The sequence below is a fragment of the Heliconius melpomene genome, chromosome 9 (assembly GCF_056956725.1).
Source record: "Heliconius melpomene rosina isolate 202511_hmr_F chromosome 9, ASM5695672v1, whole genome shotgun sequence".
Taxonomy (NCBI): Eukaryota; Metazoa; Arthropoda; class Insecta; order Lepidoptera; family Nymphalidae; genus Heliconius; species Heliconius melpomene.
The window spans coordinates 996,745-1,019,738 of NC_140397.1; the positions used below are offsets into that span (position 1 = coordinate 996,745).

Genomic DNA, 22,994 nt, shown 5'->3' on the forward strand with positions numbered 1-22,994 from the left:
ATAAATGTGTATTGATAAACAGATTCTAAAGATAACATATTTTTAATAGTCATATACATATGAAATTAACTTTAAATATATTAATAAATAATATAGAAATAAGAGTTTAATTAATAAGATATAACATAGAATACTTACATTTAAAAAAAAATACACTTTTCGTATATGAGAAGTAATGCAGAAGTAAAGAACAATTCATAAAACATGGGATTATGGACATTTTGTTTTGTTTTTTATTTAGTTAATTATTTTTTATACAACTTTAATAATTTTAGGTAAATTATTAATGCTACAAAGAATTTAATAATCCGACCATTACGGTAAATAAATATATTCTATATATGAAATATATGGAAATGCAAAAGTCTGTCTGTTACCTTTTAACTGCTAAACCCCTGATCCAAATTTTGGTTATGTTGTAGTAGCTTAGATTAGTTACCAGAGACGGACTTAGGCTTTCATTTTGTAACTTATAAATAAATAAAAAATATATATTTATATATTTTTAATTACATTAATTTTGTTACGAAGTGATTATTTGCTTTTTTTATTATCTTTGAAAAGTTTATACACACTAAATGTAAGGAAAAAAACCTAAATGTTATGCTTATCTTATCATTTGCGTTATAGACCAGAAACATATATCCCACGGTATAAATAAAATAGTACAAGCAATTCGACACAAAAAATATTTAGAATTATTAATTACCCACGACATTTTTTAAATTGTAATATCTAAAACTTTTTTTTAATATATATAAGGTGTATTTTCACTTAAAGTGGTAAAACAAGTGGATAATTACAGGTGCAATTATACCAAGGCGTAGAATTGACAGGGGAAGAGGATATAACTCATATATCGGAGAAATTCGTAAGATTTTAATAATAAAAAAATAAAGCTTTCTTTTCTCCGTGGGATTTCGGGATTGTCTATATTGGGACTGGTTTTTTATTTATTATTTTACAAAGCTTTGGATTCGTCTCTGGGTTATTGTCTATGGTCGTTTTTTGTGTTTAATCTGTGAATACTTACTTGGTAATTGTGTTGTTATTTAAATTATAGGTGGTATAACCAAATCATACTATTCATATTAATAGTAGTATCGATTTAGGGCAAAATAAAGCATGAAGCAGAAAATAATAATATTTATTTTATCATTTAAATGAAAATGATAAAAATAATAAACTGTTATATTACTTTCTCATAATTTTATATTTTTCTTTACTTTTCAAGAACGAAAGAACTCTTTCCATTCATTTACTATTGAATAAACAAGTAAATATTCACAATTTATTAAAATTTTGAATCATCATGTATTTAAAATCTTTATTTTTTTTAATATAAAACTCATTTTTCATGGTTTATAGATATGTCGCTTTTTCTTTAAAGAAATGTTCATTTGTGATGTTTTACATATATTCTAAATATGTTTAAATCCATAGAGTGTTTAAAAATCATTTTCATAAGGAATGGGTGCTTAGTGTTGTCATTATATTCAAATACGGCATTTACTATTAATTTTTAAACTTTTTATTTGTAATTGTAAATAAATATGTTTAAATTATCTTATGGAAGCAGAAATATGCAAATATTTTTTTAGATAAAAATGTATATAAAATACATTTACTCTACATTTTTATTGGGCCTTAATTATATGTTTATTAAATCGGTGTATTCGTCACATTAACGTCGCCTTCCATAGTTACATGGTATGCTAAATAATCTATAAAATAAGGTTATTCATTTCCATTACGATATATGTATAATATATTAGAATTTCATAAACAAATTTAAACTATATTTGAAATTAATATGAAATTTCAATGTATTGTACATATAACTATAAAAACATTTTTTCAATAAAATAAATTATGTCAAACAGAATAAAGTGCAATCGCCGACTAATTCAGCGAATAACCCGTTCCTATCATCGGCTCCGCCTGCCCAAAATCAGTCCATAGTGGACCTCTTTGGTCCCGCCCCAACCGATAACAATACGGCAAGCAAGGCTTCTGATGACCTCTTATCGCTTGGTAACCCGTTCGCGGATATGTTTGGGGGTAAGTGGAGTGATTGAACTCTATTTTTTTATATTTTTCTTAGTGGGTCTTTTCGAGCTCATAATGGTAATAGTACAATAAAAATGGACGATCTGTTGTCATTTGGAAAGTTTTCCGTCGTTGTTTGGAGGTAAGTAGAGCGATGGGATTTACTATTATTTTTTTTCAAAAACAGTCCACAATGGATCTTTTTGGCCGCCACTCTTAACAACATTAAATCAAGTTTGGTGACCTGTTATCATTTAGTAAGGATGATTGAATATATTTTTTTATACCGTAGTAAGTCTTTTCTTACCCCATAATGATATCAGTACAAACAAAGTTGCTGGTTATCGTTTAGTAACCTATTTCCTTGATTATTATCATTAATTAACATGTAATCCCTTCACTGATATGTTTGAAGGTGAATAGAGTATTTCTCTATTATTTTAAAAAAATATATATTGTGAATTTTCGACCCCATAGTGATAATAGTTGAATACTCTTTTTTTTTCAAAATTTATTTAATTTAGATTTGTGTAGTGCGGCAATTTGTGGCTTTAAACGCGATGGTTGTGGGTTCGATTCCCACTCTGGTTACACAAAGTGCAGCATTGTGTTTCGCCACTCATTACGCAATTCAGGTTGGTAATGCACAATGGAAATAAAATAAAATAAAATTCTTGACATAAAATTCTCTACATCTATATAGCGTGAACCTGAAATAAGTGTTTAAATTGATGATGGACCTTTTTGTACAGTTTTTAGTGACCGGGCTAATTTAAGTAAAAAATAAAATAAAATTCTATGTATGTATGTTTTTCAGTGTAACTTGTACATATTTAAATATGATAATTCAGTTGAGTTATGTATATTTGATGACAGTAATTATAATATGTGCGTTTCTTTCAGTATTTCTAGAACTAACTTCACGGCTTGGTCATTTCTACAGCTGATTTAATTATATCTTTTTTTTTAGAAACATTATATTTATTTTGACAGCCTTTTTCTAGCACCTACACTGTATAATAGATGCACAAATCACATGTCCTTTATATGGATGCAACTAATAAATTTTATATAAAAAAATAAGCTATATTTTTTGAAATCACTATTTTATTTAAGTATTTATAAATTACATGAACAAGATTTTTACATTGCGTGTTGAAGCCATCGTGGCGTAGGGGCACACGGGTGTGACTGTAACACGACGGTTGTGGGTTCGATTCCCACTCGAGGGAATGAATTAATATTTATAAATGTTTTCCTTTCTTGGCTACCAAGACAAAAGCCTACAAAGGGCAGTTCGATTGAGTTCCGTCACTCAACACGCAATGCCTCGAAAAATTCAGCAAAAAATTTAGAACAGTGTCTTAACACTATGTTCCCTCTGCCTATCCTTCTGGGTGCGTGAAACTGTTTTCTTTTTTTTATTTTCATATTGTTTAGTTTATTTAATAATTTTCCATTATATTATAGTCCCTAGGAATAAAAGTAATAACAAAATAAAACAACTAAACGTGTAACTATCATTTCATTCCAAGTTTCGTATATAATAAAGTCCAAAAATATAATAATATTTAACATTCGGCTTCGATCCTGTAATCTCAAATAAAACACGTATTCTAGCAGCCCCACAACCCGCGCCAACAAGCGCAGCACCGGCATGGACAACCCAAACCAATGGACTATCGTTCCCATCGCAACCGAACTCTTTCCCATCGCAACCGAATTCGTTCCCACCGCAACCGAACACGTTCCCATCGCAACCGAACTCGTTCGTCTCAGATGCAAGCTTCACTAACGTATTCAATACTGACACAGCAGGTGAGATGGTTGTAGATAGTGTACAGACTGTTTTGGTTGCGGTTTATTTATTATGGTTAAATATTTATTTGACATTTATAATGTGCGTCCCAATGGCGGTGGTTTTTTTTTTGTCATTTATTTGTTTTTAAACTATATTTAGTATTTGAATATTTTTATAAATGATGTAGGTATTATGCGATTAAGAAATCTAAAGTGTATATGAAATCGATATCTATATGAAATTTTATTAATATGGCCAAAGTATATTTTGTAGGCTCAATAACATGAAAAACTATCGCCATTTTGTTCCACTTACTAAAGTAACAAAAGTAAGAGTTAAATCTCTTACTTTTGTTATTTTTTTTCGAAATATTTAAAAAATATTTTTTTTATGAAGTAACTGCAACTATACAGTTTGTACTATTTGCCTTAAACTATTATTTTCAATCCAACCAAATGAGTTGTCATCTGTAATTCTTTAATATATTTTTAGTTCCATGACTGACCAAAAATTGCAGACAGTCAGCTAATATGTATAGATCTCCATTATGTAAATTGTATTACACATGGCAACCTTCTTATATTAATAAAATAAATAATTTCTGGTGAAGGTTCATTGTATATTTGTTTATTTTCCTTTATATATAATCAAAATAGTGTATATATTTACAATGTAAATTCTTGTGCAAGCCGCGGCAAACCCATTCATGGGTATGGGAGAACCCGTAACATCCTCTCCAGCAAAACCGAAATCCGCCTTCGACGATCTAGAGGACGTTATGAGAATGTCCCTCGGTTCCCCAGCCAAAAACCAACCGATAACCCAGCAACCACAACCGAAACCATCGTTACCGGTTAACCAATCACAACCGAGTGCCAACCAACCACAAGCGTCGGTTTTCGGTGATGTCATGTCGATGCCGGTGCAACCGATGATGTTTGGTTCGCCTGCGCGGCAACCAATGATGGCAATGGGTTCGATTTGTGTTTTGGATTTGGGCTTTTTTTGTTTAGACGTTTTTTTTGTGAGGGACTAATATTATTATTTTCACAAATTTGTTTGTTTTTATTTTTGCTAGAAAAGTTTTATTTTTGAATAGTTTCGTACTCTTTGGAGCAGTCTATGGTCACATAGTTATTTAACCATCGACATGGATTGTAACTATTAAAAATAATTTTATTTGGTATTTATTATAATTATAATATAATTGAGAATCTGTCTTATTGTTTTTTAAATTTAATATATTTTCATATTAGTCCCTTAAAAAAAGAATATGGTCTATGGCGAGTAAGCTTGTGTCGTTTTCAAATCACGCGCGTAGGGGTATTCTTATAGAGTAGATTATATAAATTGCACTGCGTTGTATCACTGCCATTATTAACTTTATTTACTTAATATTTTTTGTACATGTATACATTTTAGTTTAGATGTTGTAACCGGATTTATATATATATTTTTTTCATCTCAAGATCGTTTCAGTGCTGTGAAATCTAAATTAACAGATAATCCCATCACTATCGTGACGCCGTTGATTTACACATAACTTTTCCATGTTTTATTTCTTCGTCGTTTTTTATTATTTAAGTCAGTGCTTTTTATAGCATTTATGTAGTATAATTGAATTTGTGAAAAGTGAGCATGTTTTGTGATCTGTCGTTTGCATAAGTTTTAATGTGTCTTAATTCATTAATAATGTTTTTGGTGTATTTCGTTATTTATTCTTTATAGTTAATCTTTATTTTTTTATTATTTAACTAGAGCTATACTGCTAGCTTGTAACCTATAGATGCCCGGGAATATTTTATTTGAGGGTATTATTGTATTTTTTTTTCTAAAATTCTAGGCCAACAACCTCAACAGCCACAGCCAAACAAAGTTCTAACTGGTGACTTAGATTCGTCTCTCGCCCAACTTGCTAACAATCTATCTATCAATAAGACGGCCACGGCACAAAAGTGAGTAGTATTTTATTCTTATTGTACGTAGAATAGAGCTCATTTTGCAATGAAATTGTAATTGATAATGTTCTTTGAACAAATGTATAATAAAGAAATTGATGATATAATTGAATTGAAATTTGATAATATAATTTGTATCATTGATAATTAATAATTATCACATTTTAATACCTATAATAAATGTCATAATTATTTAAACGTGTAATATACATTTACTAGTACAAAGAACATTATTTGAATTTTCTTATATATAGTAGCTAGATTTTTTTATTAATTGTAAATTTTTAAATCATTGTCAAGTGAAGTTATCGTGATCATTTTGTTTGGATGATATCATGCAAAAAAATATTTGTTATTGAAATTCTTTAAATAAGAGTTTTTATCGCCACTTTTTGGTGAAAGCATCGACATTTATACAAAAAAAAAATTAAAAAGTTATTTTTGTATTGTCGAATTATATTTGGTAGTAGGTATCATTTTCATTTCATTTTTGTCACACTTATAAAAATTGTAGACACGTTGTGTGGTAATGTAAAGAGTAGAGTTGAAGTAGATAAAGTAAATCGGGATTTTCGTTTATAATATGTTTATGTAGATGCTTTCACGAGTGTGTTTTTTTTTATTAGTTTGTTCAGATGTTTTATAAGTGGATAGATAAATGAGAGAAATTAAATTGTGTAAATTCCAAAATTTGTTTCAAATCGTTGTAATTTTTTTGTTATTGTTTCATATTTTAAAATGTATTATTATATAGATCTCTCTTTCAAATATATTACAATGGTCTCAAATATTATATAGATTTTAAAATAAACTTAACAATTACATATTATATTATTGAATATTGTAAAAATTGATAACAAATTCAAATGCAAATCCACAACACCAAACATAGCAAAAAAAAACATATTTTGGAACGATAAAATCATGTAAAAATCTATAAATACATATAAATATCCACAAAAACGAAACATCTGAATCGCACGCATGCCTCTCCCGTGCTAGACCGATGCAGTGGAGCTCACCGAAGAACGCGAAACCGGCCGCGTGGAGTCCGCAACCGATGCAAGCGACCACCGGGGCTGGATACAGACCTATGGTAAGGATATGGGAGGGTTGAAATGGTTAGGTAGGAATGGAAATAGTAATAGGGAGGGGGATTTCAGGGGCTTAAAGAGTTAGGTAGGTCTTTGCCTACCTTATATAATATAAGGTAGGGGAATTTCAGGGGCATAAAATGTTAGGTAGATTAGAAAATAAATTACTATTCAACTATTCTTACAATTTCGAGAAATATCATAAAATATTTGGAATCACATTTCTTTCCATCTGATAATTAGAACTGAATAAAGATTTATAGGTATTATTATTGTTAAGATTTTGTTATAATCACTACTTTTACAAAATAAATAAAAAGCAAAGAGAACTTAAAATCATTGTAAATATATAACTTAACTATCTAATTATTATAACATTTTAACGTTATTCAGTGATTCTAATTTTACTTGCACAAATCTATCCTATCCGCAATCTTCCATGTTCTTACGAAATGCTAGTTCCGAACCCATTGCTTTTGATGTATTTTTATTTTATTTTTTATTTTTACCCCCATAGCAGCGTTGCCAGTTTTTAGATGTGGGAAAAAAGAGCGATTGCTATGCGTTTTAAATAAAAAAGCAGATATATTTGCCAAAAGCAGGACATAAAAAATATAAATAATTAGTAGTTTTTATTACTTGTAGAAATATAAATTGTTCTTTTTTTTTCTTTCAATGGAAAAAAAACACTTTACTTAAAACAATAACTGTTTGGTTTACTCTGCCCCTAAGGCAGTTAAGTCTTCAGAGTGTATATCTCTCTATTAATTTGTTAGGGACTAATTAAAAAAAATAAAAAGGGAAACGTTTCGCACAGAACGTGGAAAAGTGGGACTATGTACTGTCTTTATGGTTTTGAGCTAAAAATCGGGACGTCTGGCAACGCTGCGCTATAGCATGCAGGTTTCCTTTTATTTTGCGTTTTCCAGGGTCCCGGCATGACACTGCCACCAATGCCCCATACATTACCCCATACGTATCACCCCTCGCATTTTGTACTGGTAAGTTGCTATTTTTTTTATTTTTCCTTTTTTTTGTTTTTGTTTTTCTTCCTCTGTAGCCCTTTTTTTGTTTATTCCTGTGTAGATTGTAAGAGTAATAAGATTGCGTGTTACTTTGAAATTTAAAAAAATCCAAAAATTTTACTTGAATTATGAAATTGTGTAATTTTGTCAAGTATAGAAAACTACTTTTTTTCTTCTAATTTTGATGAATGAAATGAAATGCAGGTTACATCTTCTTATGAGGTAAAGTATTTTTATTGAATGCCATTGCACGTGTGTGTTGCATGGCCACCATCATTATCCATACCATATAAATCATTAAAACTGAATGAATTGAACGAATGCCATTGAATGGTTTTCTAAAAACTTTTGTGCTTGAGTTTACTCTTGAATGATTGGCTTTTTTATTGTTCTTTCTGAGTTCGTTCTTTTCTTTATTTTAAATTTAAAACGTAACATTTAAAAAATCTCATGTTATATAAATAATTGGTTAAATAAATAATGTGTTACCTAAAAAAATGTACAGAAAACATTTTTGTTTAATTATAGTAGTTCTTTTTAGCTTTTTTTTAACAATTTCTAGCAACAGCCGCCCATGGTAATGGGAATGAACCCCAGTCCCATGATGCCGATGGGCGCTATGCAGCCAATGCGGCCGGCGGTACCACCACAGCCGACGAATCAGTTCAGTTAAATGTTTCATTGTATGTAATTTGTATGAAAAATGTATGTATTTGTTGGTTTAGTTTTATTGAAATCGGATTGATATTATTATTTTATAGAGGTTATTAGAAATATAGGTTTCATTTTATTTCTTTTTCAGTATTATATGATCTAAATTTGGAAAATTGTGGAATATTGTGTTTTGTTTGTGTGGCGGCATCTCGGACATTGCTTATATTTAACTTCTTATTTTAATTTAATTTCATTTGCTCAAATTTCAATATCAATCCGATCTCGATAGCGCTTATACTTAATAGCTACCAGTGATTTGTACGATCTTAATAATAAACGCTGAAAGTGTGGTTTAAACTGAGGTTTATATAAAAAAAGATCTCTTATATTATATCACTTGCGTTTATTAATAAGTTATTCTGCATTGTATGTACATAAAAAGTTACGATATACACTGTGGTTCCTTGTTTATTACGCTGACATGTGAACCAGGTAGGTGGTGGCTTAGTCGAATGCTATAGATTTTTTTAGATTTACTTTAAAAATCATGTCAACAATATAACAATTTGAATGTTTCTAGCGACTGAGCCCAAATAAAAATATACATTTAATTTCGTAATAAATTTAAGTTACCCTACCCTCGGTTTTTTTTTCTTATTTTTAATAGGCAATTATACAATTGTAGTCAAACCATCTTATCTTATTATTGAATAATAATTTTAAGAAAATCTTATGAAATGGTGCATAGAATTTATATTTTATTTGCCAATTTTTTTATTAACTTACGACATCACATTCCATTTATGTACAAAATTTGTGTAATTAGCTTCAGTTTTGTGCTGTCCGTACATTTTGGGCCAACTTAATGTGGACAATGCATGGCCCTGAGTTGGCCCAACTTATTAGTAATTGTCACATACTGTACATTTTTAACTGGCTTATTATATTTTATATAATTGTAAACAACATTAAATCGGTAGTTAAACCACTGTTAGCCCTTTCGGTATGCGGCAATGTTTAGCTTAACATAGCTATTCTTACCTTTTGTCCATAGTCAGCATTTATGATTTGGAATTAAAAGTAATTTAATAAATATTTGTTTTTATAATAAATTAATAAAAAAAATTAGTTGTCATATAATCATATTTTATTATTATTATTGTGTACATGTAAATTAAAGAAATATGATACACTTATGAACGTCGTAAACTTATATTGAATGCTTAGAAATTGTTTAAATTATGTATACAATAAAGAATATTGAAGATAGCAATATATATTCAATAATTTGCATTCTTTATAAATCTTGGCATTCTTTATAAATATAAAGTATACTGTTAAAATTTAGAACGGGGTGTATGTTTCGAAAAATGGCTGTCGTATTCGGACTAGGTGCTTATAATTTTGATGCATTTTATTTGCTGTAATATGGATTTTTCTTTTTTGAATAATGGCATCATTTATAAATCAATTCTTTTAATTGTGTATTATATTAAAATTTTATATTTATTTGTATTATTAAATTATTATTTTATTCTTTCTTAAAAAAATATACGGCTCATTATAATTCTACGAAATTATAATTAATTTGAAAACAAAATGTGTGATATTGATTTCGTAAGACTGCCAAATGTCAAAGTATTAACAAGTTTCATCATTTGAGTGCTTTCCAATTTATCAATTATATTCAAATGTTGCCATTTAAATTTTATTATATTATTTACCATATATAGGTGTATAAAATTGTTTTGGTAGAAAAGTGTTGTTTAAATGGCAACCCTAGTGTATGCTTAATTGATTTAGGACCACTTTTTTTAATATGTATTTGTAGATGCTTTCTGTAATCAATAAATGTTAATAATAGTACATAATGTTGTAAACTCTTGAATAAAAACAATAATACTTGTATATAATATATAGTAGACATGTATATTAATTGTTTTGCTGCTTTTTAAAGGCATTTTAAGGCTTAAGTTCTTTTTTAGAGGCCCTCGTGGAGTAGCGGCAAAACGGCCGTACTCAATTGCCATTGGGGAGAATAAATAGTTTTTTATTTCCTTTGTCTGATAACCGTGCGTGGGGTTCGAAGTATCTCGATACTTCCCTCTGCATACTTTTTATGATTCTTAGACAATATTCTAAATTTAATTTAAAAATATATATTTTAATCTTGAGTAACACAATTATCTTTTGCCTAAAAAGCAATATAACGACTATTTTCATTACATTTACTTATGAATTTATGTTTTTTTAAGAATAAAATTAATGGTATATAATATCATTTGGTGTATGATCTGTTGGTAGTCGTCGTGCAATAAAATTTATTTGTCCCTTTAATCTTTTTTTTGGTCGGTTTAAATCGACTTGCCAGTTGTCGTTAATAGATATTCAGCCATTCATTTTATTTAGGTTAGTATTTGTTTCTCGGTTTTTAACTGGTTAACCAAAAGACATAATTTTAATAGATAAAATAACTATAATAGAGTTTTGTCTCAATAACAACAGATTTTTTAAAATTATTATTAATTGAGAAAATTATTTTGACATTTGCTGTATACATTATGTTTTTTTTTAAATTATTTTTGTTTAAATTAAATCAAATATTATCATGGTTATTCAAGTTAACAGGAATAACCATTGTTGGTTAACGAAATAAATAACCGAATTTCAACTACTATATATTAATTTATACTGTGATCTTTAGTGGATGCGACTGATACGTTTTAGGTGGGATACCGCAGGATGAAACTAGTATAATGCGATTTTATATTATTTTAAGAATTATTCTTTTTTATTTTATTTGTAACTTTACTCATGAAAATCGTTAAGTTGTACATTTAATTTTGAGCATTCTAATCAATATTATATGGTATTTTTTTATGTAAATATCCTCTGCTATGTCTAGCTAGATGTCGTGCCTTTAGACACCCAATTTAGTTTATTTATGAAATAAATAAAATGATTTAAGTACTGTATTTTTTGTTTTTTTTTTTAATTAATTTTCTTTTTTATTTTTATGTTTTTTCATCGCAGGGTCCATCGTCAGCCTTCAGAATACATTAATATTTTTTTATCTATAGATATCTGTCATCTTAAGTAGTGGTATCAGAATTATCATTCTAATACGTATATAATCTATTCCAATGACAATACTTTTAAGTAACGGTTTAGTCTTTGCATTTGCGGACCGATCAAAAAAAATTGAAAATATACCGCAAGTGAAAAGAAAATTTCACTATTTAGTACATATATGTACCATACTGTTTTTGATGAGTCATAATGTCCTTTCAAATATATTAAAAGCAGATTATTAATAAATATCATAATAAATGTAAAGTCTTACCGTAAATAAATGTCTAATGCTGGTAGTGTTTCTGTTAGATATATTAATATCGATACTCATAGTGACTTCTAGAAAGTTTCTCAACTTCACCCTATGAGTGATATGTTCGGAAATTTGTTTAAATAAAAAAAAAGATATTGTAGCCAAAAAAATAAGATATAGTCGAGTAATTTTCAATACAACACCGTATAATACGAGCGTAAGATAGACGTTAAAAGCAATTTTTACCTAGCTACTTAGAAGTTAAAACAGTTATGTATATCCTAAAATATCTATATAACCTCTTATTTATAAGACAAATGTACCCCATGTTATATAGAAATATATATTTTTGTTAAAAATGGATTGTTTTCTATTGTAATAAGTATTTGTAGAAGGCAATCCATCCAAGCTTGAAGTGTATGTGTGTTGTTACACCGCAATAGTAGCGGTATATGTATAATATAATAAATAATTAAAGTTATTTTGTGAGTTTTTTTTACTATCACTGCTATATCCTATTTTTTGATTAATTTATTAAAGGTAAATAATCTAAAAGTTAAGACTTTATGCCTTACTTCTTTTCTACTGATTGAGTGTTTAACCTATAACCAATTTGGAGAATATTTGAAAAAAAAAGGTATTAAATGAAGTGAAATAATTTATTGTGACTTAAAGTTTGATGTCTCAAAGAGACATACAAAAATACTTATAATTACATATATTTAAAGCTAGGAAATTAAAAAAAATATATATTTAATATAGAATATGAAATAAAAATTAAACTCTTGTTAGCAAGCTGCTCTAAGTCTTAGCACTATGTTAAGATTGAGATTCCGCTCATAATTGAGTGCGGAACTTAACGCCACACTTAGCTTCGTACCCTTCTCAAAACACTAATATCAATTTTATCAAACAGTATTTTCAGTTATTAATATATATTATATGTTAAATTATTATGGTATGGTATAGTTTACTCGGTATGTAGCTCCTTTTAAGAAAACCATAGCAAAGTTGCTTAATAATAAAAAAATATTTCACACAATGTATCGTCTTCAGTTATAAAGATTATTTAAATTACAATACATAAATATTACTATGTACTGAAATATTACTTATATATATAAATTTTTGCTATCTTCTCACTTCGTATTATACTTATTAGTTATTGAGAACCTGTTAAGACACTCCTATTAAGACACTTAAGTTCCCCATTTTCCACCGAATTCTAGAGGCATTGTATGTTGAGTGGTGAAACTCAACGCCGCGTTTTGCCTCCACACCAGATCGAAGAAATTGAAATATAAACGTAAATAAATATTTCACTTCCTCGAGTGGGGATCGAACCCACAAGCGTCGCGTTACAGTCACGTCCTTGTGCCGCTGCGCCACGACGGACTCTTATTACGTTTAGAAACTCTAATAATTCTAATTAGAAGTTTATGGTGTAAGGATATAAAAAAAGTTGATTTTTATCCTAAAATTAAAATTTAACTATACTTTAATATTAGTACGCTGTATTCGAATACTTTTATTCATACGGCAACTTTGACATTGAAAATCGAATAATAAATTCTTAAATATTCATTTATTTAAATTACTTAAAAATATAAGAAACTAAAGCAACTATTGTAATAAATTTAATGATTCAAATATTTAAGAATGTTCTAATATTTATAAGCTACCGTACATAAAAATTATATTACATGTATGAAACGTATTGACTTTTATATGTACTGGTAACATTCAACAAATCGATGACAGCGACGGGGTTTTTCAGTCGGGAGGAGTGACGACATTTTGTCAATAAATTGTTAATTTTCTCTAAATTTGTAGGTAAATTTTTGTTGTTTCTAGTGTTAAAAGCCATAAAAATGGCAGATAACGAGCAAAAAGCGATGCAGCTGATGGCGGAGGCCGAGAAAAAGCTGAACTCTTCGAAAACCTTCCTGGGATCACTGTTCGGGTAAGAACAATGATTGGTCATTATTTTGTTGATATTAGCCTAATTTATATTTTAGTATCTTATTTTCCATTACTATTATTAATTTGAAGACAATTCTTGACGTATATAAGCTAGAAGAAGTGTTGTAGTCTCATCTAAAAAAATTTAATTAACTTTGTTTTTATTAAGACATATTATTTCTTTAGAAAATTTTAAAAGTTGGCTAAGTAATTACATTGAAAGTGTATCTGATTGTAAAATCAAAATAAAAAGCATTTCCCACTCAATTTGTGTCTATTTGTTCATTTAATCATAGGTAATTTCACAATAGCTATTGATCTTTCTTATCCTTCTTTATTGCAATTCTTTATTATAAAGAAAATTTACTTAAAATATAGAAATACACTTACATAATTCAATTTACAATTTTTGTTTGTAATTTAGAATCTTTTGTGGTTTTTACTGATTTTTTTAATAAAAGGAAGTCAAGTAGGTCAGTGAAATGTATGTATGACTTTTCTTTTTATCTTTCTTGGATAAAATATTTACATATACTTAAGACAATTTATAGCTTTGTGTTATATTACAATTCATGATGAAACCATTTTTCCATTGTAGGAAACTTGATTGGCCATACTTCATGTAGATTTGTCCAGATAACTAACAAAAAACTGAATTAGGAAATTTTTAGAGGCCGAGGGAGTCATGCCGCCTTAATTTCTCGATAACTTTCAATTGATAATGCAAAAGCCAGAATTTCAATTATCAAAATATCTAACAATTGCAACTAGTGGGAGTACTACTTGTATTCTTTTGTAATAAAATTTTAATATTACATTTATCTATCAGTGGATCAGTAAAAGTAGAAGAAGCTGTCGACTGCTATCTCCGAGCAGCAAATCTTTTCAAGATGGCCAAAAAGTGGCCTCAAGCTGGACAGGCCTTCTGTAACGCAGCGCAACTGCACCTGAAGGCTGGAGTCCGTCATGATGCAGCTACAAACTTTGTTGATGCTTCTAATTGTTATAAGAAGTGTGATCCTAATGGTTTGTATTTGTTTTTTAAATATTTATAATCTAGTTCATTGTGGTATAATGGGACTGACTTAGGAGGAATTACTTAATTTCTCTATTCTGGTAGAGTTAAGTTATGCCACTCAACATGCAATGTATTGAATTCTGATGCAAATGAAAGAATGGAATCTTTTGAGACTAGTTTCAGTCTGTTTGCCCTGTTGCAGGGTAAAGTGAGAAACTAAAAAATATATCATAAATAATGTGTAAGTTAAAAAATATAATATTTAAAAAAATCCTAGTCTAATATGAACTAATAACTATGGGATGTGGAACTAGCGACTAAGTCAGAATGCTCTGCCACCATGCCCCATTTAAGATCAATTTTCAGTCTAGCCAGACTGGTATTTCGGCCTTAATTTATTTTTGAGGCTTATTGTATTTATCATTTATTTAGGGGTCATCGTCATCTCTGATTAACTGTAAACCCTGCAGTTGTGGGTTTGATTTCCACTTGAGAGAATAAATTATTTTCGTTTGTTCCCTCGGTAACAAGACGAAGCGCGGCGTTGAGTTCCGTCACTTAACACGCGATGGGTGGGGATCAGAGAGTCTTAACACTACGGTTCCATTTGTCTCCCCACCCACCATTAACCGAACCAAAATTGCACATATATTCGTACACTAGAATATTTTGGCACTCACTAGTTACCATAGTGTGTCATGTCATTAATTTGTCCTAAATTTTTACTTACCGATATTAACTGAGAGACGCCGACGTGGCACATACTAGGCGGCGCAATCTACTCATTCATTTTACATAGCGCCCCTAGATGTTCACATTCATGTGAAAACCGACAAATTTATAGGAAAACTTTAAAAGTTAAAATTTGAGTTGTTGATGATGGTTCTTTTCAACCGATATCCGTAAGGTGGTTAATAATTCAACTGGTTTTTTTTTCGTTATATTTACTTTGAAGTGTTTGGCTAAGTTCTGTTTATGGGATCTGATGAAAGTGGGTTTTTTGTTGTTAAACATTATAATTATTTTAAAAATATTATCAATGTAAACCCTGGACACAACGACGTTGAGTTCTGCCACTCAACACAAAATGCCTCCCGAATTCGGCGAAATATGAGGTATGGAGTATATTAACACTAGGTTCCCTCTGCGTAACCTGCTATGTGAAAGTGGTAATAGATGTTATTGTTAATAACTTTCTCAAATATTTTACTAAGGAAAATTTGTGCACTTCAGCCGTACAAGGCCACACGAGATATTGGTCATTGCGTCGATGATAACACCCTTTCATTATTCATTATAGTTTGTTTGGTTAGATTATTATGCTTGTTTTTCTTTAGTAAATATTTTTACGTATATTTATAACTAGTTGAGATCTGCGGCTTTGTCCTGCAAAATGAAAATAATGTTCTCTACTTTCTGGCGAATTCTGGAGACATTGCGTGTTAAGTGGCGGAACTTAACGCCGCGCTTTGCCTCTTACCGTAAATAAATTTAATTAAAAGATCGTATGGCACAGTTTCATGCACTAAAAGATGTATAGTGTATAAAACAGTATCTAACACTTGATAGGTTAGGTTTAATAAAATAAGAAATAAATGCATCAATCGACTATTTACAAATTAGATTACATACATGCATATACAGGGTGAGTCATATTGAACTTTCCGATTTCAATAAGGTGTGTATTAAAAACAAAGCGACATGCAGTAAAAATTATTTTATTGTTTGAAAGCACATAACATGCAGTTTTAATTTAGTTGGTTTTAAAAATGATATCCTGTAAATGTCTACCTCCATTGACCACACACTGCTGAAGCCTTTCCCGGAAGTTGTCCATTACTCGTCGAGTCATATTCAGCGGAATAGCATTGATTTCTTCCGTGATTGCAGCCTTCAGTTCATCGATGGTTCGGGGACGATGCGTGTACACCTTTTCCTTCAGGTAAAGAAAAAGAAAAAAGAAAGAAATCGCAGGGGGTTAAATCAGGTGATCTCGGCGGCCACCCAACGTCACCTCGCAAAGAAATGAGATGACCGGGAAACATTTGTCGCAGGATTTCCATTGAACGCCTGGATGTATGGGCTGTAGCACCATCTTGTTGGAACCAGATGTTATCGTTGTCATGATTCTGCGTTAATTCCTCCAATTTCGGTTTCAGAAAAGTTTCAAGCATGTCGCAATACCGAGCAGAGGTAACTGTGACGACTTGACCATCTTCTTCAAAAAAATAGGGACCCCACACACCAAACTCTGCAATAGCGCACCACACTGTCACTCGAGGGCTGTGAAGTGGTCGTTCGTGTAGGTTTCGTGGGTTATTCTCAGCCCAGTATCGAAAATTCTGTTTGTTGACAGTTCCGGCGAGGTGAAAATGTGCCTCATCACTGAAGATCAAAACAGCAGTGCGGGGGATCTGCTGAATGTCGCGGCATAAATTTGTTCGTGTGTCTAAGTCTCTAACTGTTAATTCTTGCACTACCTGAATCTTGTATGGGTGAAATTTAAGGTCTCTATGCAGTATTCTGCGGACACTACTGAAAGATAATCCTAGTGAAGCGGCATGTTTCCGAACAGAACGCCGAGGGGATTGTTGAATTGAAGCCCGCACTCTATCCACGTTTTCCGCTGACGTTGACGTCCTAATTCGGCCTTGTGGTCTTGTTTTTAATGCTGATGATGTTGCTCTAAAATTTGATACCCAATTTCTGATTGTTGGTCCAGTGGGAATGGGATCACGTCGACCAATAGCAAAATGTAAACGGAACGCACGCTGTGTTGTGATCACGGAGCCGCCATTTTTAATAAACTCTTCAACTACGAACGCACGATGTTGTCCCGACCAAGCCATTGCTCACACTAAAACTGCATGTCATGGCGCGTCTAATGACACCATCCCCACCCTTCTACTCCTTCCCTTCTTCGTGCAACGTCCTTCCAAAACCGGAAAGTTCAATATGACTCACCCTGTATAACTTCACGCTTTATCCCTAGCGGGGTAGTCAGAGAGAACGGAGGGCCAAACGCTACGCTCTCTACATACCTCTCTCACCTCGTCCACTGCCATCGACCTCTTCATACATGCCCTTCGAGAGGTCCTCATGCTCATGCAAATTAGATTAATTAAATGAATATAGAGGTATCCTAATGGAAATGGTTCTCTGCATTGCATAGCTTTGCAGGAACTTTGAAAGTCCTATAAACATATTAATAAGAAGAATAATTGATACCTAATATTTTATCGTTCGGTTCTATTTCCACTTGGGGAAATTAATTATTATTTGGTATATAATTTGTGTAAATTTTATGTGCAATAAAGTATATTGTATTGTAATACAAAAGCGCGGCGTTAAGTTCCGCCACTCAACATGCAATGCCTCGAAAATTCGGCGAATACTGGAAAATGGAGTATCTTAACATCTACCTCTACCCTGCCATATGTGGGATACGGCGTAAAGCTGAAAAAAATATAAGTTTGTCTTCAAATGAAAGCAAAATCATTGATTTTATCCGAATTCGTCCAAACTGCGCCAATATTTTCTGTCGCTTAGTCTAGCTGTATAACACACAGAGCTACGTATTATATTAGAAATATTTTTATTAGATATCTTTTAAATTTCCCTAACAGAGGCAGTATCTTGTCTACTGAAGGCAATCGAAATCTATACCGACATGGGTCGGTTTACTGTAGCTGCTAAGCAGCATCAGGTATGTTATATAAGAAACTTTCGATTTCATTATATAAATGCTTATTGCTCCCTGTGCAGCAGTGATATAACGTCTAACGGTATGCGCAAAGGTTGTGGGTTTAATCTCATTTGTGGGAATAATTATGTTTTAAATATTTTCATATGCTCGCTCTGCTGGATGAAGCGCGACGTTGTGTTCTGCCACTCAGCACGCAATGTCGTGAAGAGTGTTTTGGAGAGTGGGGAATGAAATTAAGACACTTAACACTAGGTTCTCTATATAATATCCATGTGTGTTAAGCTGAATTATTTTATTATATACTGTTTTGTTTATACAATATATGTACATCAGAATAACTTAAGGCTACAACAAGGTTTGGGTGCCAAGTTCTAATATTAATATTTTTTCTACAATTTAACACCAGAACATAGCAGAACTCTACGAAACGGAATGCGTAGACCTCGCACGTGCAATGCAACACTACGAACAAGCTGCGGACTACTTCCGCGGAGAAGAATCTACTTCTTCAGCAAACAAGTGTATGCTGAAACTGGCTCAATACGCCGCTCAGTTGGAGCATTATGATAAAGCTATACAGATTTATGAGCAAGTAAGCGTGACTTCAATTAACTACTTTATTGGAAAACATTAAAAAAAATGTAAGGTCCACTACCTTGTATGTGAACCCAAAATCCATTTCAGGAACATTGTGTGTGATGAATGAAGTGTCTTAAAAGCCTTGGGTCCCTCTGTCTGCAACATACGGGAAAAAGCATCTTAATAATTTGACACCCTCTGGTCCTTGATAACTGGATCAGTTAGATTCTACACTGTTAAAGACAAATTACGATTATTTAGATATCAAAAAAATTCTATACAGTTTACCTTTATATAAGGACACTGAAGAATTGTATTTTTTATGACAGTCGTAGTTCGGCGGAACAGCATTGGACTTTAAATATGATAATTGTGGGTTATATTTGCTCTGATAGACAAAGCACAATGTTGAGTACCGCCATTTAACACGTATAATCTCGTACATTTGGGGGAAATTAAAGAACGGAGTCTCTTAACAGTAGGTTCCTATATTGCTATATTCGAGCGTAAAGCTTCTTTTTTTCTTATTTTTTTATTGTACTAATAGGCCAGTCGTAGCGCAGAGGTAGTGTGACTGTAAAATCAATTATTTGTGGGTTTGATCCCCACTCTAGGAAAATAAATATGTATTTAAATTTATATTTCTAAGCGGCGTTGAGTTCCGCCACTCAACACGCAATGCCTCCAGAGTCCGTTGGAAAGGGGAACAGAGTGTCTTAACAGGTTCCCTCTGCTTACTCTGCTGTGTGCAGGATACAGCATGAAGCTGATTTATTTATTTATTTAATATTAATATTTTCTCACCAGATAGCCAAATCGTCTTTGGACAATAGTCTTCTAAAGTATAGTGCAAAGGAATATATGTTCCGTGCTGCATTATGCCATCTTTGCGTCGACATTTTGAATGCCCAACACGCCGTTGAAAAGTATTGTGGGTTGTACCCCGCATTTGCTGATACAAGGGAGTGTAAGCTTATTAAGGTCAGTTTTTATTTATAATATTTTTTTTATAATATAATATGATTACAAATATAAACATCTGTCCAAATTTTACGTTTCTACCTTCAACGATTACGACTATACGTGTGTCTTACCTCAGTCAGTGAGAACATGTCTTTTTATATATATAGATTATGTTTAGATTAGATAAGCCATGAGGGAGTGGCCGTTTGGTCCGTTTTAGTAAAGCGTGGCGTTGAGTTCCACCACTCAACACGCAATGTCTATAATAGAGAGGTGGAGAACGAAGCGTCTTAACACTAAGTACCCTCCTGTCAACCCCGCCATATGCGAGATACAGCGTGAAGCTCAAACACTTATTTATTATATTACAGGAACTAATCGAGCATCTCGAGGAGCAAAACATAGACGCGTTCACCGAGTCCGTTAAAACCTACGACAGCATATCCCGCCTCGACCAGTGGTACACCGCCATCTTGGTACGCATCAAGAAACAGATCAACGATAATCCGGATCTCCGTTAAATTACTTATTTCTTTGTTCAACACCTGTAGGTGCCGTGTTTAATCTACATATTGTTTTTATGTGTTTGTCTGTGGTCTTGTTGTGTGTCATACTGATGGTGATACTCTGTGGTGTTAGATAGTCTGTTGTATTTGTTATTGTTTTTTTTTATAATTATGTAACATTTAAAGTCTTTATTTATTAAAATTAGGGGTATATTTAAATTTGAAGATTTTTTCTTAAATAACTTTGTTTTTATTTATTAAAATTGGAAATATTAGATTATTAGTTAAAGACTATAAAAAAAATATGTAGATTAAATATGACAATGGAGTCTCGGTGGCTGAGTAATTTAGGATCAATGCCTTTCTAATTATCAATACTAGACAGAAAAAATAAAACCGCATTATGACATAAGCTACATACATAATTAATAATGGAATTGTAAAATATCAACTTTTGACTTTAAAAGCAGTACATTGATTGAATTCTTAATAAAAATCTAGTTGAATAGTTAACTATAAACTGTAAGTGCAGGTTCGTTAGTTATATTGAGGCATTGGGAACTAGCTCAAAGGTAGAGACGGCGTGGTGTTCTTTTCTTAGCTCTGATATACTTATGCCTATTCATTATATTTGATTGTATAGGATAGGAGAGTGTGACGTCATTTGCTACTATATTTTTTTTATTTATGTTAATATTCATATAGAGGCAGTGATTATTAATTCGGATCCTGAGATAATATTTTTATTATTGTTAATAATTCAAGTGTTTACATATTTATTTAAATTTATATTAATATTAATGCAGTGTGATGGTTCGAAACCACGATCCCTATTTGAAAGAATGATAATATTATATTTCCGTAATATTTATAATTCAAGAGTCACTACACGTTTATTATATGAAAATGACGTTAACAGAAAGAAGAAGAAATTGATTATTATTATTAGCCCTATTTAGCTATATTCTGTTCAGGGAGCCATGAGATAAAATGTAAACACACCAGGAAAAGGTTACTTGGTCGTCGACGGTCATAAAGGCCGCGGTTCTTAAAGTTAATTTATTTTATAAAAATAAATATGGCAGTAATACACTGATAGCACTGCAAATAATACTAAGAACTTATGTCTATAGAACTTATAAAACCCTTTCAGATTTGATAGAAATCACATATTATAAATACTTTTAATAATTCTCTTTTTTTTTTAAATATTATTAAATAAATAGTAAGAAAAACACCCGAAAGACACTTGAACTTCGACATTTAAAACTTGAATAGCTTTTTAATAATGATAGAGCAGACACTTCGAACATTTTACATTAAAATGTGACGTTTTGTCATCGGTCGGGCCGCCATTTTTACAATAGAACGACTTGTGTTGATACAAGAGAACTGTTTCCAGATATTTTCGTTTTATTCTTGTTAATTCGTTGTCGTGTTTTATTAAGCTTTGAACTATTTATTGAATGTTTGGTTTTTTGTTATTATGATGTTTTTGTGCTTAAAAACGAGTGCATGTACGTGATCCAAGGATTCGTTTCCGTACAAATGTGATATTATCAATAAAGGTTTGAGAAGCTTTGTTTTTTGTTTACATTTTGTTAAGCCCAAACTTATGGTCTCTTCACTGTAGGTTTTTTATACACAACTAAATAAAACTAATAATTATAATGAAAATGTCTTATAAACTATTACTGTTATTATATTGTCAACGTGTATTTTTATTAATTAAATTAAGCATAATTAATATTTTAGCAAATGGCGTCATGTAAAACAGTTAGTACGATTTAGTTATTAATATAGCGGGTTAAGTCGATTTTCTAAGATACATAATAAAAATAATGCACCGCAAAATATTCCATACATTATAAGTACACATGGCTACACTTGCTGTTTTATATTTAAATGGCAACATTGAAGAAGAGATGATATCGCATTAAGTATAGGAACACTCAAAAGTTTAAAAGTGTTTGCCATATGAAAATGATAACAAAATATGTTAAAATATCGTCCGATTTATTTATTAAATTGTAAAAGAAACAAATTGTGTTTTTAATATGTTTTTGTTATGGTTCACGTTTTATCATGGCAACACTGTGGTTAATCGCATTAAGTATAGCAACACATGAAATATGTTTAGTATTGCCATACATGAAAATGAAAATAAAATATGTTACTACTTACAATATCGTCCTTTTTATTTATTAAATTAAAAAAAAACTTTTTAATATTTTTTGGATAAAGTTTCAACTAGGCAACATTTGTTAAATGAAAGTAGAGAAGTTTATCGCATTAATTAAGTACAGAACAACTTGAAAGTTTTGCAGTGTTACCGTGTATGGAAATGAAAATAA

The 22,994-nt window shown here is 30.9% G+C and overlaps 2 protein-coding genes across 19 annotated transcripts in view; both read left to right on the forward strand.

The window, feature by feature from the left end:
* Window positions 1–12,387, forward strand: part of lap (phosphatidylinositol-binding clathrin assembly protein lap) — a 41,385-nt gene extending 28,998 nt beyond the window's left edge. For 3 of the 18 annotated variants that reach the window (XM_085190479.1, XM_085190475.1, XM_085190477.1), the window contains 7 exons: window positions 1,884–2,061; window positions 3,670–3,867; window positions 4,540–4,824; window positions 5,694–5,805; window positions 6,811–6,904; window positions 7,832–7,903; window positions 8,490–12,387. In XM_085190479.1, coding sequence (XP_085046605.1) covers window positions 1,884–2,061; window positions 3,670–3,867; window positions 4,540–4,824; window positions 5,694–5,805; window positions 6,811–6,904; window positions 7,832–7,903; window positions 8,490–8,600 — 1,050 coding nt within the window. In that variant the 3' untranslated portion in view covers window positions 8,601–12,387. Of the gene's footprint in view, window positions 1–805; window positions 872–1,883; window positions 2,062–3,669; window positions 3,868–4,539; window positions 4,825–5,693; window positions 5,806–6,810; window positions 6,905–7,831; window positions 7,904–8,489 lie in introns of all 18 variants that reach the window. The other 15 variants (XM_085190472.1, XM_085190474.1, XM_085190485.1 and 12 more) reach the window with 13 other exon arrangements.
* Window positions 12,388–13,648: 1,261 nt separating this feature from the next.
* alphaSnap (Alpha-soluble NSF attachment protein) lies at window positions 13,649–22,826 on the forward strand. The gene is made up of 6 exons (XM_085190052.1): window positions 13,649–13,869; window positions 14,698–14,894; window positions 18,513–18,592; window positions 18,999–19,184; window positions 19,979–20,152; window positions 20,506–22,826. Exons 1-6 carry the CDS (start codon window positions 13,778–13,780, stop codon window positions 20,653–20,655), a joined length of 879 nt encoding a protein of 292 aa, XP_085046178.1. The 5' UTR covers window positions 13,649–13,777; the 3' UTR covers window positions 20,656–22,826.
* Window positions 22,827–22,994: the final 168 nt, after the last annotated feature.